A 17,469-nucleotide genomic window follows, 5' to 3' on the forward strand; every position below is an offset into this window, starting at 1 on the left:
AATAAATCCTTCCTTGCAGGTAGCCAAGCAGGGGGAAGGGGGGGGATGATTGGCGCTGAGCTTTTTCGCGTTTGACTAGCAGGGATCTTCCCTGCTACCAGCCACGTGGTGGGTGGGTGTTTAGCAGTGATCTTCCATGATATCAGCCACGCGGTAGGGGGAGGGGTAAAGCGAACATCCCAGAGAATTGGATGGGGGGGTTGGTTTCTGCTTCTGCATGTTAACAGGAAAGAAGCAGCACTGAACGGGCTTTGCTTGCTATTTGGTAAAGGAGGGCGCTGGATATATGAAGGCTGCAGAAGCCAAAAGACAATGGCTTACCATGGCTGCATGGAAGCCGAATTCTGCTGCCTGGACCTGCGTCTGTGAGATCTCTAACACCAGAGCCGCAGGCACTCAATATTAAGATGCAAAATGCGACCTTGTAGTGAAATCACATGTGCTATGTAAGGTGAATAGTGGTGTTCACCGTGAAAGAGTATAAGCATTGTTCTGTAAAATGTATCTTTTTAAATACTTCTCTTCCTTTTTTCCCTCCCTCATGCAGCTGCAAATTTTTCAAGCCTCCCTACTCCATCCTGAAGGCTATCGCAGATAAGGCGGCGGAAAAAAAAGATGTGAGACAAAATGTTCTCGGAAATCATGGAAGTGACCCGCAATGAAAGAGCTCATCTGAATGAGTGGAAGGACGTGGTATCAAATTACAGGAAAGATACCAGTGACCGTGAGGACAGGAGGGATGCTCAAGATGAGAGGTGGTGGTAGGAAGATCAGAGGTGTAGGCAGAAAGATCAGCGGTGGCTGATCAGGGATGCAAATCTGAGGCTGCTGCGTGATCAAACTGACATGCTCCGGCGTCTGGTGGAGCTTCAGGAACAGCAGCAGGATCACAGAGTGCCGCTGCAGCCCCTGTATAACCACTCTCACCATGTTCCACATCCTCCTCACCCAGACGTGTAAGAACGCATGGGGTGAGGCTCCATGCACCCACCCACTCCACCCCCATGGACAGCCCAACCAAAAGGCTATCATTATTTTGACATTTTTTTTAGTGGCCTTTTCCTTCCCTCCTATCCTCCTCCCAAACCACACCCAGGCTACCTTGTCAGTTCTCTCCCTCTTTTTATAATGAATTAATAAAGAATACATGATTTTTAAACGATAGTGACTTTATTTCCTTAAGCAAGCTGTAATCGAAGGGGGAGGGTGGGTTGCTTACAGGGAATGAGTCAATCAAGGGGGAGGGGTTCATCAAGGGGAAACAAACACAGCAGTCACACCGTACCCTGGCCCGTGCTGAAACTCGTTGTCAAAGCTTCTCTGATGTGCACCGCTTCCTGGTGTGCTCTTCTAATCGCCCTGGTGTCTAACTGCACATAATTAGCAGCCAGGTGATTTGCCTCAGCCTCCCACCCTGCTCCCCCTTACTCTCACAGGGATTGTGGAGCACACAGAAAGCAGCAATAACAAAGGGGACATTGGTTTGGCTGAGGTCTGAGCGAGTCAGTATTGTGCGCCAATCTGCCTTTAAATGGCCAAATGCACATTCTACCACCATTCTGCACTTGCTCAGCCTGTAGTTGAACAGCTCCTGACTACTGTCCAGGCTGCCTGTGTATGGCTTCATGAGCCATGGCATAAAGGGGTAGGCTGGGTCCCCCAGGATAACTACAGGCATTTCAACATCCCCAACTGTTATTTTCTGGTCTGGGAAGTAATTCCCTTGCTGCAGACATTTAAACAGAGTAGTGTTCCTGAAGACGCGAGCATCATGAACCCTTCCTGGCCATCCCACGTGGATGTTGGTGAAACGTCCCTTGTGTTCCACCAGTGCTTGCAGCACCATTGAAAAGTACCCTTTGCGGTTTACATACTGGGTGCCCTGGTGCCAAGATAGGGATATGGTTTCCATCTATCGCCCCTCCCCACCCCACAGTTAGGGAATCCCATTGCAGCAAAGCCATCCACTATGACCTGCATGTTTCCCAGAGTCACAACCTTTCGTAGCAGCAGCTTAATGATTGCTTTGGCTACTTGCATCACAGCAGCCCCCACAGTAGATTTTCCAACTCCAAATTGATTCCCGACTGACCGGTAGCTGTCTGGCGTTGCAAGCTTCCAGAGGGCTATTGCCACTCGCTTCTCAACTGTGAGGGCTGCTCTCATCTTGGTATTCTGGTGTTTCAGAGCAAGGGAAAGCAAGTCTCAAAGTTCCATGAAAGTGCCCTTACGCATGCGAAAGTTTCACAGCCACTGGGAATCGTCCCAAACCTGCAAAACTATGCAGTCCCACCAGTCTGTGCTTGTTTCCTGGGCCCAAAATCAGCAGGCTAGAATCTGCCCCATTACCAGCAGGATCTCCAAAGCGCAGGGGCCCACGGTTTGAGAGAATTCTGTGTCCATGTCCTCATTACTCTCGTCGCCGCACTGCAGTAGCCGTCTCCTCCTCACCTGGTTTTGCAGGTCCTGGTTCAGCATAGACTGCACGATAACGTGTGAGGTGTTTACAACGTCCACGATTGCTGTCTTGAGCTCAGCAGGGTCCATGCTTGCTGTGCTATGGCGTTTGCACAGTTCACCCAGGAAAAAAGGCACGAAATGGTTGTCTGCTGCTTTCACGGAGGGAGGGGTGAGGCTGTACCCAGAACCACCAGCAACAATGTTTTTTGCCCCATCAGGCACCGGGATCTCAACCCAGAATTCCAAGGGGTGGGGAAGACTGCAGGAACTATGGGATAGCTATGGGATAGCTACCCACAGTGCAAGGCTCCGGAAATCGACACCAGCCTCAGTACATGGACGCACACCGCCAAATTAATGTGCTCAGTGTGGCCGTGTGCACTCGACTTTATACAATGTTTTAAAAAACCGGGTTCTGTAAAATCAGTATAATCCCGTAGTGTAGACATACTCATAGTAGCTACCTCAAGTAACCAGGCCAAAAAACAACCTTGCCATTTCAACCTCAGGTAACATCTCCTGAGCTCACTGGAAACCAACATGAGGCAATTTTGGCATCAGCTTCTTAAAAGGCAGGCAGCCACACCCGGCACTATAGATTAGTTTCTGTACAGCCTCTGCATGGCTAGTGGGTCCTGTCTCGACCTCTTTCATACAAAAAGATCCTTAACACAGAACTAGAAATTCACTGCCCGTGCTGACAGACATTGCCCTTTACAAGCATAGGTTTGGTAAGTGGTAGGTGAAAAGTAAAAGCCAATAGATCCCATACTAACAATTAGTTCTCCTTTCTTCTTAGGTGCACTTGCACTGCACAGTCACAATCTGCTCTCCTCCTAAAGTATCATCTGGCAACACTGGGACCTGTGGAGGCTGGTGTGATCCTACCAGGAAGAGGATGGGTAGGTTTACACTGGAGGTATTTCGCTATGCTTAAAATACACTGGGCTAAATTTCTAAAGGTAGAAAGGTGCCTAAATAGCTTTAAAACTCTGATCCTCTATGCTGACGCTTGTGACCTTGAGCTGATAACGTAAAACACTAGTACTTGACAACTTTAGAATCTCAGTAGATTTAAAGCTGGTCAGAGTACAGTATCTATGGTCCTTTATTCTGTCAATAACAAATCTTGTAAAACTTTCTAGATCAGCACTCTGAACCATATTCTGGTCTCCATGGTTATGTGTTGGCTGGGCCAGTAAGGATTGTTCATCCTGAACCAACTGAGGAGAAAAACATACAGGACTAAACTAGGTGAGAACATTGGGCCTTATTGCCTGTATTCATCTATACCAGGGGTAGGCAACCTGCCACGTGTGCCAAAGGTGGCATGCGAGCTGATTTTCAGTGGCACTCGGACTGCCTGGGTCCTGGGCACCAGTCCGGGGGCCTCTGCATTTTAATTTAATTTTAAATTAAGCTTCTTAAACATTTTTAAACTCTTATTTATTTTACATATAATAGTTTACTTATATATTACAGACTTATAGAAAGAGACCTTCTAAAAACATTAAAATGTATTGCTGGCACTTGAAACCTTAACTTAGAGTGAACAAATGAAGATTTGGCACACCACTTCTGAAAGGTTTCCGACCGCTGATCTATACAATTTGCCACTGGCTTGTAGCCAAACATGGAGCCTCAACACTTTCAACTAAGCTTCAGGCCCAATTTACACAATATCCCCATTTAACTGGAGTAGAAAATGCCACTAAAGAAAAAGAAGACATGTACATTTAGACAGACCTCCCATTTTAATGGAAGAGAGATCTTAATCCCCCAGACTGAACTGAAAATGTCAACCTACAGTTTCTTGTCTCGGTGAAGGACTAGCTTCATATAATCACTCTGGAGCAGCCAGAATTCACTGATCAGTTGATCTACATGTGTTTACAATAGAGTTTAGAGACCCTGAATTTAGTTGGAGCTCTACTGTGCTAGGTAATGTACAAACACATAGTAAGCTAACCCTGTCTCACTATCTGATGCAGGGACTATCTGTTCTTGAAGGTGATCAGAACTATGGCTTGCTAGAAGTGAGACCAGGCTCTTGGACCCAGCACTGCAAGGCTGATAAACTGCAAATTACTAGTATATCAAGTGTCATGTTTCCTCTGCTGGAGAGTGCTACAAAAAATCAAGCAACAAAATAACATTTTTCCTCTCTTCCAGATGCTGACACAAACTTGCTGTCCACTGGACGACTCCTGTGTCTGATCATAGCTGCTTTATTATTATTTCATAAACTGATTTTCATGAAGGGTAAAGTGCAAATCTGAAACATCAGCTAAAAGTATTGCTTCAATACACACAAGCTATTGTAAATAAATAATTACACAGAACATGTGCCTAACAGGATCCCGACGTTTATGGTTTGTTCCCTATAAAATTTAACGGGCTGTGCTCTCCTCTCTCCGTACAAACTCTCAGCCTGGATACTGATGCATCTAGTGCTGGCACAGGCTTAATATAAACTAGATACTCAAAGGAAGGGGTCTCCCTTGCCTGTACCTGTCAGTGTACTATAACAGCAACTGTGCAAAAGGGAGAATGGATTCCTATTATTAAAACACCAACTCACCCACTGTCAAGCTCTCTAGTGTGTGTGTGCACGCATGCGTACACACACACACACACACACACACAAAAAGAGATTAGCCTTGGATACACCTTTAAATTGGCTGTCCAGAAAATAAACCAGATTCAGTATAGGCTGCAACTGCAATACTAGTTGCTATTCCCAGCTCACGTTCGCATACTCTAACTCTCATCAAGCTAGTGAGAGTGTAAATGGCAATGTAGTCAAGCAGCATGGGCAGTGGCAAGCTCGACTGAGTACATCCCAGGCTGTTTTGAACTTGACAGAACTTAAGTCATGCCACTCCTGTTTATGCTATTTATACTCACGCTAGCTCAATGTGCATGCAAGCTGGGAACCATGCCCCTAGATCAGTGTAGATGTAGCATCTGACTAGTTATCCTATAGCCTTTATAGCTGACCACTCTGACTCCCTCGAGAGGCTGGGGGGAGACTATGCATTAGCTGTACAGTAACAGGCACAGCTCTTCCATGCAAGTCTGCTCTTCATGAAGTAATGAACTGGACTTTGAATCATCCTAGTACAGGATCAGACTCCTTCACTCTAGTGAGAATGGGAAGTAGCCAATCTCCATATTTTACAGAGTGGGAGTTCAGACCAGCTACACAATGTCAGTGCTGTAAAGAGCAATGTGAGAACTCCATCTGGCCTGCCATATTGGAGGGTTTTCCCCATATACTATAAGCCCTCTTCAATCTCCAGTAGGAGTGAGAGTCTTGGCCTAGCTCTGAGTCAAGTCTCCTTTCCCATAGTCTCACTATAGTAAAAAGATCTGGGCAGTATTGAGTGAAGTGTTGCTTTCCTCTGAATGGCAGCAGCTGCTGCTGCTTCAAGTAGTAGGTAGGCATCCTTCAGCCTCGAGAGATCATGGGTATGTGCCCCTGAGAAGTAATGAATTTACGTAGTTGGTTTTACGGCAGCCGCAAACGTGGCTGAAGAGACCCACTTGAGAGAGAATCTCTGCCGCATCTGTCACATTTAAAAAAGTGATGTTTCAACCCTTTGGGCTCTGCCTTCTGCAAGCTGTTTTCTCCTTTGCTAATCTGGACTGCTGTGTCGTGTAACTCCAGAGACCTTTGTTAAGTTCTTGTTTCCAAAGGCTGTGGTCCCGAGTGTGATCTTCCCATTTGTCCACATCCATGTCCATTTCTTTGAGGTCTCACCTGCACCCATCCTTCAAATGCAATTTTGGGCATCCTTTGGGTCTTTTTCCAGATGCCAATTCACCGTAGAGGATGTCCTTTGGGATGTGCCCATCATTCATTCAGGACACATGGTCAAGCCAGCAGAGGCACCTCTGTTTGAGGGGTGTTTGCATGCTGAGTATGCTGGCCCATTTGAGCACCTCAGTGTTGGTGACTCTGTCCCTCCAGGAGATTCCAAAGATTTGACGATGGCAACACATATGAAAGCTGTTGAACGTATAAAGTCTTTGTCTCACTCCCAAACAAAAGTGTGCTAATAGCTGCACAATACACAGAGCTCTTTGTGTGGTCTGTCAGTTTGTTGTTTTGACATACCCTCTTGTTCAGTCCAGACATTGTTGTGGGGGCTTTTCCCATGCGGATGTTGAGTTCTGAATGGCTGACTGCGATAGTGGACCCCAGCACAAGAATGTGGCCCTAATGAAAACTGTGTGATAAAAGCAGCCATGTTTAGAAAGAGAGGAATTGCCAAACCAGGGTCCACCTAGTATGATCACCAACACTGGCCAGCACTAACTTTTTCCGGGGACAATGAAGGAAGTCTCCTAGCAGGCAGATGTGGGATAAGTTGCCTTCTGCAAAGGTCTCATCCTAAGAGGTTAGACCTTTTCTGACCCTCCCCATTTTTGAGACTCAGGATCAGTGTTGCACACACTATTCCAGAGCAGACTCAACATGTAAGTAATGGTATTATTCTCCATCCTATTCCATATGCATCCTAACATCTAATTTTGTAATTTTTTATGATAGCTGCACTCTGAACAGAAATTTCTGAGGTACTCATAGTCCTGCACAGACACTGTTAATTTATCACTCTGTAAAGCTTGGGTTAAAATCGTTCTCTCCAACGTCCACCAACTCTGAAGTTCTTTGTCACTTTCTGAGTTTAAAAAAGCAGTTGGGAGAGGAAAACATGCACCATAAAGAAGAAGAAAAAAAAAAAGTACAAGCTTAGTCATTTTTCCTTTTAATGTTCTAGAACTCTCCATTTAGAATGACTGATTCTTCTCAATCCATCTCCTATGACTGCAAATCTCTCTACCCTGTAGCTAGGTAAGAATGAGACACATTAGGGTATCATTTTACAACTTTCAAAAGTTGTTTTTCCTCCCTTGGTATTCTGCTGTTAATTGAATTGACTCAGACTGATCTCACACTTAGTAATGCAACTCACATCAGTTCATGTATTTATACCTGCTCCTGTATTTTCCACTCCATGCATCTGATGAAGTGGGTTCTAGCCCACAAAAATCTTATGCCTAAATAAATTAGTTGGTCTCTTAGGGTGCCACAAGGACTCCTCGTTGTTTTTGCTGATACAGACCAACATGGCTACCACTCTGAAACATTTCACAGCCTAGATTCTCTAACATCTGTGGCTTGCTGAGCTGCAACAGCATCATTGTTTCTAACTTTCTTTGAATGTGGAAGTTACTTAGTTCCTGCAATATAGTTGAATGTGCGAGGGTGTACTAGTGCTCACTCCCTTCTGGGAAAAGTTAACTCCACATCAAAAAGTAGTGTAGCAAGGTCCTACAGAGGTCCACAATCTTCCTCTTTTTCATGTCTCTGATCAAACAAGAGATGAGAAAGAAATGATTGTTCCAGATACTGGAAGAAACAAAGCATTCTGTAAAGAACTGAGGGGATCAAACACTTCTATAAATTTATAGGTAGAGAATCATTGAGAAGATTCTTACTCATTGTTGAGATAATCCCAGTCCTGGAGAAGATATAAATAGAGGTCTGCTAGTAAAGCACCCTGGACTGCCTGAGGGAAAAGAAGCTTTCTTGGGCCTGTAGAAAACCTTGGAGAAGCTGTGAATTATTAATGCCTGAAAATGTTTCTAGCCCAGAAAGACTGTACCAATCCAGGCATGTTAGTAGCAACCGCCTGTTGGATTTACTGGTGCAGCACTATGACCATGAAAGGTGAATGCTTAGCCAGGGCTCTAAAGGGAGCAGCCAGGATCACTTCAGACATTCTACAATAACTTACAATTTTCAAGCAGAGACATCTAAATCTGGTGAAGGTGTAAACCCCACAGTACCATATATAAAGATTACATTGTGTTCATTTTACAAGTTGGGACAGATTTTCTGAGTTACATCTGGCAACACTAAAAATAAAATTTTACTGTCCTCTGCTATTTTTATGATTCATAAAGGATTAGGAGTAGCAAATATTTCAAACCAAAGGAGAGTTACAATGTGTATCATGCTACTTCAGTTTACTGACAGGGAGAAGGGTGTCTTCCTAAAACCCTTTCTACAGGCCCGAATAGCTGAAAATGCCACACAGCAAGGTTTAATAACTTCAGATTGAAAAAGAAGATGGAATTAGATTGACTGGCAGCCAAAGGCATCTGGATATCTCACACTTATTGGCTAAACACACAAATATAAAAATACATACAAAAAAAACCCCACACTTACCAGAGCCTCTCATATCTTTTTGAAAAAAAGAAATACCCCCAAAAAACAAAAACCTGCTGTGTAAAGTTGTTCCCAATTCAGTGAAACATTCCTACAATGATGATGCAGAGAGTATAAAAACTGAAAGGAGCATATATAAAATGAAATGGTTGTGAAAGAATGAGTGCATCTATCATAAAGGTCCTCGTTTTTTTGTTTTCCAAAACATACATGATAGGACTCTTCAATTTTTTAAAAATGCCTGTGTGTTGTATTTAGAAAGGACTGTGTTATGGTTCAGGGTGAGCTAAACCTGTGATCTCTTCACCTACTCTCTCCATAGACACTCTTTCCAACTGACAGCATGTCTTTCCAACTCTACCTACACTTCTCCCAGAGAGCAACTCTGCAGTTCACCCTGTTTAGACTGGAGCACCAGCCTACAACACTCTGTTCTCCCACCCTACTCATGATTGCAAAGCAAGTGGTGCCTTGTACTTCTCTGCAGGCCCTCACAAGTGCACCCTTCAGCTGACACACTTTGCTACCTTTACCTCTGAGTGGTATGCTGAAGTTTTACCACTTTTAGACTGAACCCCTAGATGGCAGCCACCCTGCTTCCAACTCCCTTAACACGAGGCACTTGCGAGCTCCTTCTCTGTGGGAGCCTGTGATCATCAGCTGCTAATATGACTTAGAACAGCTTCTTTCAAACAGCCACTGTCTATTTATCCACTGGCACACAACAAGCATTGAAAAAGGTTACAATAAAAAAGTCCGCACTCCTACCTTGCCTAAGCTTACCCCTTCTCTCTCAGACCAACTACCTCTGCTGCATTCTCTTTCCTCTGCCCTCTCCAGTAGCTGCTGACCATTCACCCCTTCCTTTCTCCAGGGCATGCTTGGTACTTCAGATTTGAAGGCTCTGGTCTTAGTAAGACAGCTGTGTAACTTCTGGCCCATGCCTGGGAAGAGCATCTTCCTTATTTATTGGCCCAGTCGCTCATTACTTGAAGTTGTTTACCCACAGCTGTCTTGTCTGACCACTGTTTTGTTTTCTGCTTGCTCTTCCTAATAACCCTTTTAAATTCAATTCCACTTAGACGGGGATAATAGCAAGCACCTAAACAGAGGTACACAGACTATTCATAAAAATAGTATCACCCTCCTTTACCACAGTCTTTGTCAGAGTTATGAAATGTGAGCGTGCCATAGACAGAAAGCATTCCTCCCAAACATATGCTTTTTATGGGGAAATGAACACAACTAATGGCTGCAGGAATCTTCATTTGAAAACCGAAGCTGAGACTCTTGAAAATTTGGACCCAATTGCCACAGGATGTCTGCTTCTCCTGTAAAAAAAGGCTAACAATGCCACCAACCTAACAGGTGTGTCATAAGGCTAAAACCATTGTCTGGGAAGCAGGATAGGGTTGCACAAAATTGTGTGTAGGGGGTGTCATGCTCATTAAAACAGTTGCGGTGTTTCACCCCCGAGCTGTAAGTGAATTCTGCAATGAAAGCGGTAACTGTAGATAGAACACAAAGCAATTTAAGGGCTAAACCCCAGTCTCTTTACTTACCCAAGTAGTGCTGTGGAACTCCCCATCAACTCTCACAAGTCATTCCAGTGACATGGCCTTGCATTTGTAAGGAGCTGTGAGATCTTCCATGAAGCAATATACAGTACAAAAGGAACCTTAAAGTGGTCTTATTTATTCGGAATACATTTAAAGTTGATGCCATGCTTGCAATTAAAAACTTTTTTTTTAAAAACCAGAACTTTATTCCTGTGCACAACACAATGGCATAATAGACCAGTGTTCTTGACGTGAGCTGCTGCTTCTCTAGTCTAATCTGAAATAAAAGATGAACCAGCTTGCACTTATCCTTCTGGCTAGTTAGATCACACTGGGTTTTATGTAATAAATTCATTGTATTTTTTCAATAAAACAGAAAAAAAAGCCAAAAGGAAAATTGCTATGAACAACAACTCAAACAATTACAATCCTTGTGGTTTTCTGCAGATAATACAGAAATCAAAACAATATATCTATTTAGTATCCACTCAATATTTACAATAAAATATAAACTTTATCTTAACTCCCTCCATAGCCCACTATCTTTGTGATGGACATATTGGAAATCAATAGGCAGATGTTATATTCCAACTAACTAACATACTGTAAAACCGTATGTTAGTATGTTAATGAAATTATTTCAACTAAACACCTAATTTCAAGTACTGAAACTTGCTATAATTTGTCTATTTCCTCCACTAAAGACTTATTAAATAAATCTGTGCAAGAGTACATATAAACATTTCTTTAACAATCAGACTTTAGTAGTACTTACTGAACTTCCACCAGCTTTGTATATATTATAAAATATTTCAACACAGAATGACCAGCATCGTAGACAGGTTTAACATTGTGCTTTTGTTCAACACTGCAATTACAGAGCTGCTCAAAAACTATAGTTTACTTGGCAATTATAGTACATACCTACTTTGATTATTTATCTAAAACTAAGAAAATTTCTTTTCCCCAGAGCAAGATAAGTTAAATGTAAACAAACTTGTGTTTTATTCATCAAAGACTAAAATCTCAAGTCAACTAAGTGTTCAAGAAAATATTTTTATGGAGCTAGTGGGATTTTTAATATGTCCTCCTCTGTTTTTCTTCTTTGTCAAGAATAGTCTGTTTTAGACTCAAGGAAGCATCTTCAAACTCAGGGTTTAATGCTAAAACTTTCTTGAAATCTTTCAAAGCCTCATCATAGTATCCTGTGACAACAAAAAGAGAAAAAAATGTGCATTACTTATTTCTGCATCTAAGCTATTTCACAAACAAAAACTGAAGAATGATTCATGATGGTTTTACCAAACAAAACTCTCCACTGCATATACTAGAAATTCTAAGGCATATCCTGTAATGTGTTAAGCACAATCAACTCAACTCGAAAACAATGGGAGTTGAAGGTGTTTAGTACTTCACAGGAGGCTCTCTGTCTTCTCGAGATCAGGCTCTGTACTCTAATTATTCATATTAAAGCATAATGGTTCTGCTAATGCCATTTCATTATAAAACATGCAACAGTAATACCACTATGCACATCCGCAGAATCACTGTTAGTAGTTTTGTCTCCTTTTAGGAATATACATGAGTATTTTAGATTGTTTTCAAAACCAGAAAACTTACAGAAGATATAGAACTCATGAAACTATAAAATGATGGTGAGACTTACTGGGAGATTACGGAATTTTGCAAATTGCTGAGTAAATTGACCAAAACAACAAGGATAATACATAAGAGCGTATTATGATCTTTTACATTAATGTAGTTTAATTTAAATATAATTCATAATGTATTAGCAAACATACTGTAGCAAATGTTATAATATAATGAAGTCTTCGGCACATCAATGTTAAATATTTGCTAAGTAGGGGGTAACAATCATTTACTTCTGAAAGACGGACTTTGGGTTATCGAAGTTTCACTCTACATTTATTTCTGTATTAACTCCCAAAAGAGAACAAAACAGAGAGAAGAATTTCACATAACTGATTTCAAATTACTTTTCTGATGAATGTCCCAAATCACAGCAGCCAATTCTGTTGTGATGATTTAGGGCCTGATCCAAAGCTTACTGAAGTCAATGTGAATGCTGTCATAGCTACTGTTGTGCCCTGCTCAGCTATCGGGGCTCAAATAAGTGCTGTTTTCTTACATTTTATGACAGGGCTTTGAAGAAGAAGAAGAAGAAAAAAAAAAGTTATATCCCAGAGGACAAATTTTCAAAAAACATCACACTATGATTTAAAAGGTTTCAGAGTAGCAGCCATGTTAGTTTGTATCCACAGAAAGAACAGGAGTACTTGTGGCACCTTAGAGACTAACAAATTTATTTGAGCATTATAAATTGCTTAAATAACTTTGTTAGTCTCTAAGGTGCCACAAGTACTTCTGTTCTTTTTATGATTTAAAAGATTCACCACTCACTTGACCCCCTAATACTATCTGGAATGACACAAAATACTTATATCCAAATCAATCTGCAAAACACAAATCACATAATGAAAAGGATGGATTTGTGGTTAATACACCAAACTAGGATTCCAGGGGATCTGGTTTCTCTACCTGGCAAGCCACTGATTTCCTTGTGGCCTTAATCTCTGTAAAATGGTGATAATTATTCCCAACCTCATTAGTTGTTAGAATAAATCAATCAGCTCTTGTTTATCAGGTGTTCACCTAATGCAATCCCTAAATAAAAGATTACAAACAAATGCTGCAACACCATCTGCTACACCATATAGTGATAATGGCCAAATGGGATAATGGAAGAGAGAACTGAAAAGCAGCCTAGTAGCCTCAATTTATGATTTCCTTGCCTTTATTGGTTTCTCACACATAACATTACTCAAGTGTGTTTTTATATCTGATAGACACCATGGTATACTATCAGGAATACCTCCATTGAAAGCAATGGATTTCCCCTGGTGCAAAAAATGTTTCAGCAGAATCAGGGCCAACAACTCTATCACCAAAACTGTACCCAGCACAAATAAAAAGCCAAATGACAAAAACAAATTAGTCTTTTTACACAGATCAAGTTACATTATGAAAGGCCACCACTTATTTGGTGGGTCACTTAGTTTGTTCAGCATCCCAATATCACATAAACAAACTTGTTAAAAAAAACAAACAGGTGCCTGTTTATTTTTAAATCAATTAGTTTGGACAGTGATTTAAGGGGGCTGATTTCCCACCATTTTATAGTGATATAATTCCACTGGCATGAAACTGGAGTAATACAAGTCCAAGTTTGCAGCACATTAATAGTATTATGTTTATCATGGTAGTGCTTAAGGGCCAACCAAGAATGGGGCACTATTGTGCAAGGCAGTCTGCAAACGCAACATACTAAATTAGAAAATGAACCATGTTTTTTCCATACCTAGCCTGTACAGTATTAATCCTCTGTTATAATATGGGACTTCAAAATCAGGTTGGGTTTGTATGGCTGATGTGTAGTCATCCATTGCTTCATAAAAGTCAACTCGCATGTACTTAATTTGTCCCCTGTTGTTGAATGCAGTGGCGAGATCATGGGTGAGGCATTTCCTTGATTTAAAAGAGAGAGTTGGCACTGAATACTTAAGAGTCAAAAGTCTGGTCTATATTATATACCTATATCAGTATAACTATATCGCTGAGGGGTGTGATAAATCCACACCGCTGAGCAACGTAGTTAACCGACTTAACCCCTTGCGTAGACAGTTCTATATAGATGGGAGAGCGTCTCCTGCCAAATAACTACTGCCTCTCGGGATGGTGCATTAACTACACCCATGGGAGAACTGTCTCCCATCAGCGTAGAGCATCTTAATTCAAGCGCTGCAGCTAGGACAATGCAATGTTTTAAGTGTAGACATGCCCACACATACCCAGGCCAGAGGGCCGACGATGACATAGATACCGACTCCACAGGTACTCCAGTACTGGAGTACCCACGGAAAAAAAATTAATGGGTGCTGAGCACCCACCTGAAGCCAGCTTCCTGCCTCCCCCTCAGCATCTGTCCGCTGGTGGCGCTGCTAATCAACTCCTCCCCCTCCCTCCTGTTTGCTGTGATCAGCTGTTGGCAGCACACAGGAGGTAGAGGGGGGAAGGAGCAGGAACAGGCACACTCAGGGGAGGGGCATGGAACTGGGCAGGAAGGGGCTGGGGTGGAGCAGGGGCAGGAAGAGGTGGGCTGGGGTTGGTGCCTGGGGCAGAGCTGGGAGTTGAACACCCCCCGGCTCGGAAGAAGCTGGTGCCTGTAGACTGTGATCATCCAGTCTGGCCTCCTGTGTAACAGGCCACAGGCCTCCCCCCAACCAATCCCTTTCACAGACACCTCCCACCCTGTCCCCCGGCTCAGGTCCCGCCCGGTTTGCACTTTCGGGGCCGGGGTTACCAGCGCCGGGCAGAGCAGGACTCCCCCTGCCCTGGGGGCGCCCAGCGCTCTAGCAGGCGGGCTCCTGGCAGCCCTCAGTGGCTCTGCCCAGGGGGGCGGGGAGGGACACAGGTGGGCACGGACAGGGTGTGGGGGAGGAGCTCCAGCCTGGGCGTGGTCCGGCCCCACCCAAAGCAGGTGACTCCCAGCCCCGCCCGCAGCAGCCTCGCGGCCCATCCCATTGGCTGCTGGGCGCGCGAAGAGTTAGAGCGTCCCACCCCCAGCCAACTCCCTCGAGTGCTGGAGCTGCGCCCCCTGCTGCCCTGCCCGCCTCCCTCCGCAGAAACGCCGGCCTCGCCCCGCCCCCGAGCTACTCGAGACTCACCTGGCGGGGGCGGGGCCGGCAGAGGAGCATTCGCACTGCGCGATGAAGCGGCTGTACAGCTCCTCCGCAGCCCCGAATCGCTGCTCCCGGAACTGCGCGTGCGCGGCCGACAGCAGGTCCGGGGTTTCGCGAGCCGGCTCCTGCTCCATCACGGGGTTACATCACCACAGCAACCGCCCTTCTCTCCCCAGGGGTCGGCGCTGTCGGTCGCGCTACGGTGACCGCACTCCGCAGCCGTTGACGTGACGTCACAACACCGCCCCTCGTTGCGCTGTAGAGCGCCTGCGCAACAAATAAGCTACCCATAATGCGCTGGGCGCCCGAGCCAGGCTTTACATATGGCCTCCCTCTAGCTGGACGCTTTATAGTTCTGCCCACCCCGTGCAGTGTGTTCGTCCCCGCCTCAGCTCGTTCGCCCCGGCCCCACGGCACTGGGCGCCTCCCGACCCGGCCTACCCCAAGGCGCTCCCTGTAACCCCTCCCCCCCGCCAGCTCCGAAATACCTGTCCCGCTTACGGGTGCGGCTGAACGCCCCGAACCGCCCTCATCGGCTGGGCTCCCCTTGCTGCTTCCCACACCCCTTCCAGCCCTAGGCCGGGACCAGCTCGGTCATTCCCAGCCTTACTCATCCCCCTCCCAGCTAGGGCAATGGGCTGCCAGCTTTTTAATCACACAAAAATAGACACCTTGCCCTGCCTCACCTGTCCGCGGAGGTCCCTGCTCTGCCCCACTGCTTCTCTGAGGGAGGCCTTGCCCTGTTCACTCCATCCCCCTCCCTCTGTTGCTCGCTCTCCCCAGGGATGGCCCACAACATTTTGGCACCTGAGGCAGGGAGCTCCAATGATGCTCCCTCGCCTGGGCCAAAAGTTTGAATTCTGCCTTTTTCCTGTTCTACTCCTCTCATGGTACTGCTCTGCTACCTACCCCAAAAAAGGAAAACTAAAATGCGTTATTTAAAAATCATAAGGACCACTTACAGCTGCTGTTCAGGCATTTGAAACTTAACGTTTCTTGTCTGCATCGTAAACACTGACATTTTTACCTGTATGAATAATCAAAGTGGTGCTTTCCATGCCTTCTTGGTTGCAAAGATTTGAACTGCTTTCTGCTGAAAGTTCACAGTCTGGGCGAGCTCATGCTCTACTGAGATGGTTGCAAGGCCCAACCAGCCTCTCCTGTGTCATTGTGGAGCGTAGACAGGATGACCAGATAGCCCGATTTTACAGGGACAGTCCTGATTTTTGGGTCTTTTTCTTATATAGGTTCCTATTACCCCACACCCCTTGTCTTGATTTTTCACACTTGCCATCTGGTCACCCTAAGCGTAGATGTGTTTTTATTAACTTCAGTTTGGAGAAGCTGCGCTCTCCACTGGCAACTGTTACAGTAAGTGTTAGAAGTATGTGCAGAGCAACAAAAGCATTTGGCAAGAGGGTGGTCATCTTATTTGTGCACATATATTCCAGAACAGCCTTTGGAGTTGATCTTACTGAAATGTATCTTGAAAGGGCTTTCAGTTCATCACCTAAATCACTCGCATCAATATTGCGCATGTCAACACTATCTCTAGTGCCCTGCATTGCTGGTGTAGGTCTTCTTCAGGTATAGTGAGGAGTTTTGGAATATCATACAAAGAATTCAACTTTAAATTGTTGTTTGGGTCTCTTATGTGATTATCTTGTGCCTCAAAATCAAAATGTCCTCTTCGGTGACTCTTGTATTCTTGAATGGGTGGGAAAATAGCTTCAGAGAGGCAGTATGTAACTCTGACAAATCAAGGGGTGGGTTAGCTCCCTTTTATGGACACCCAGCCAGCCCGTAGCTATAAAATCCCTCTTAGTAGCTATCCTCTAATTGCTCTATCTGTAAAAAGTCTCACTGCTATGCATAGGTAAAAGGAAGTGAGTGGGCACCTGGCCAAAAGAGCTAATGGGAAGGCTAAAACTTCTTAAAATTGAAAAATGACTACCCTTTTGTCTGTCTGTCTGTCTGTTGTTCTCTCGGGAGAGACGGACAGGGCAACAGCTATGCTGTAAGAAGCTTGGGCCAGGTATGAAAAACCTATCAGTATCATAGCTAGAAACTACTCATTTAAAACTCCAGATATGTAAGTAGATCAGGAAATGTCAAGGAAGACGCGATTAGGTTTATCCCTTTTATTTCTTTATGTCTTGTCGATTCCTCTCTGCTACCTCCAGGAGGTTTTGCTTGAAATCTTTAAGCTGGACCTCAAGAAAGCTATTCTTTGTGCTTAATCTTTGTAGCTGCTCTTTTAAAATCTAGCAATAGCCTAAGTTCCCAGATGCATTTTCTTTTTTTAATAAAATTTACCTTTTTTAAGAACAGAATTGGATTTTTGTGTCTTAAGAGATTTGTGCACATGTTGCTTAATCAGCTGGTGGCAACAGCTGATTTTCTTTTTTCTCTTTCTCAGCTCTTCCCCGGAGGGGGGTGAAAGGGCTTG

General features: G+C 44.2%; 2 protein-coding genes across 2 annotated transcripts in view; one reads left to right on the forward strand and one right to left on the reverse strand.

Moving 5' to 3' along the window:
- The window catches only part of LOC127049709 (uncharacterized), a 1,018,748-nt gene that overhangs the window by 455,622 nt on the left and 545,657 nt on the right, over positions 1 to 17,469 (forward strand). The gene's annotated exons all lie outside the window — the stretch shown is intronic.
- Positions 10,376 to 15,273, reverse strand: TTC32 (tetratricopeptide repeat domain 32). Its single transcript, XM_050951071.1, has 3 exons — positions 15,006 to 15,273; positions 13,640 to 13,806; positions 10,376 to 11,465 (listed from the first exon to the last, which is right to left on the reverse strand). Exons 1-3 carry the CDS (start codon positions 15,152 to 15,154, stop codon positions 11,338 to 11,340), a joined length of 444 nt encoding a protein of 147 aa, XP_050807028.1. The 5' UTR covers positions 15,155 to 15,273; the 3' UTR covers positions 10,376 to 11,337.

This window comes from Gopherus flavomarginatus, chromosome 4 (genome assembly GCF_025201925.1).
Source record: "Gopherus flavomarginatus isolate rGopFla2 chromosome 4, rGopFla2.mat.asm, whole genome shotgun sequence".
Taxonomy (NCBI): domain Eukaryota; kingdom Metazoa; phylum Chordata; order Testudines; family Testudinidae; genus Gopherus; species Gopherus flavomarginatus.

Bases quoted from the DNA above. Each gene is read 5' to 3' on its own strand.
- TTC32 (XM_050951071.1), bottom strand. From the start codon at position 15,154: ATGGAGCAGGAGCCGGCTCGCGAAACCCCGGACCTGCTGTCGGCCGCG. The intron at 13,807-15,005 runs GTGAGTCTCGAG...TTTTAAATCAAG, and splicing joins GCCGGCCCCGCCCCCGCCAG to GAAATGCCTCACCCATGATC. The intron at 11,466-13,639 runs GTATGGAAAAAA...TTGTTGTCACAG, and splicing joins ATTAATACTGTACAGGCTAG to GATACTATGATGAGGCTTTG.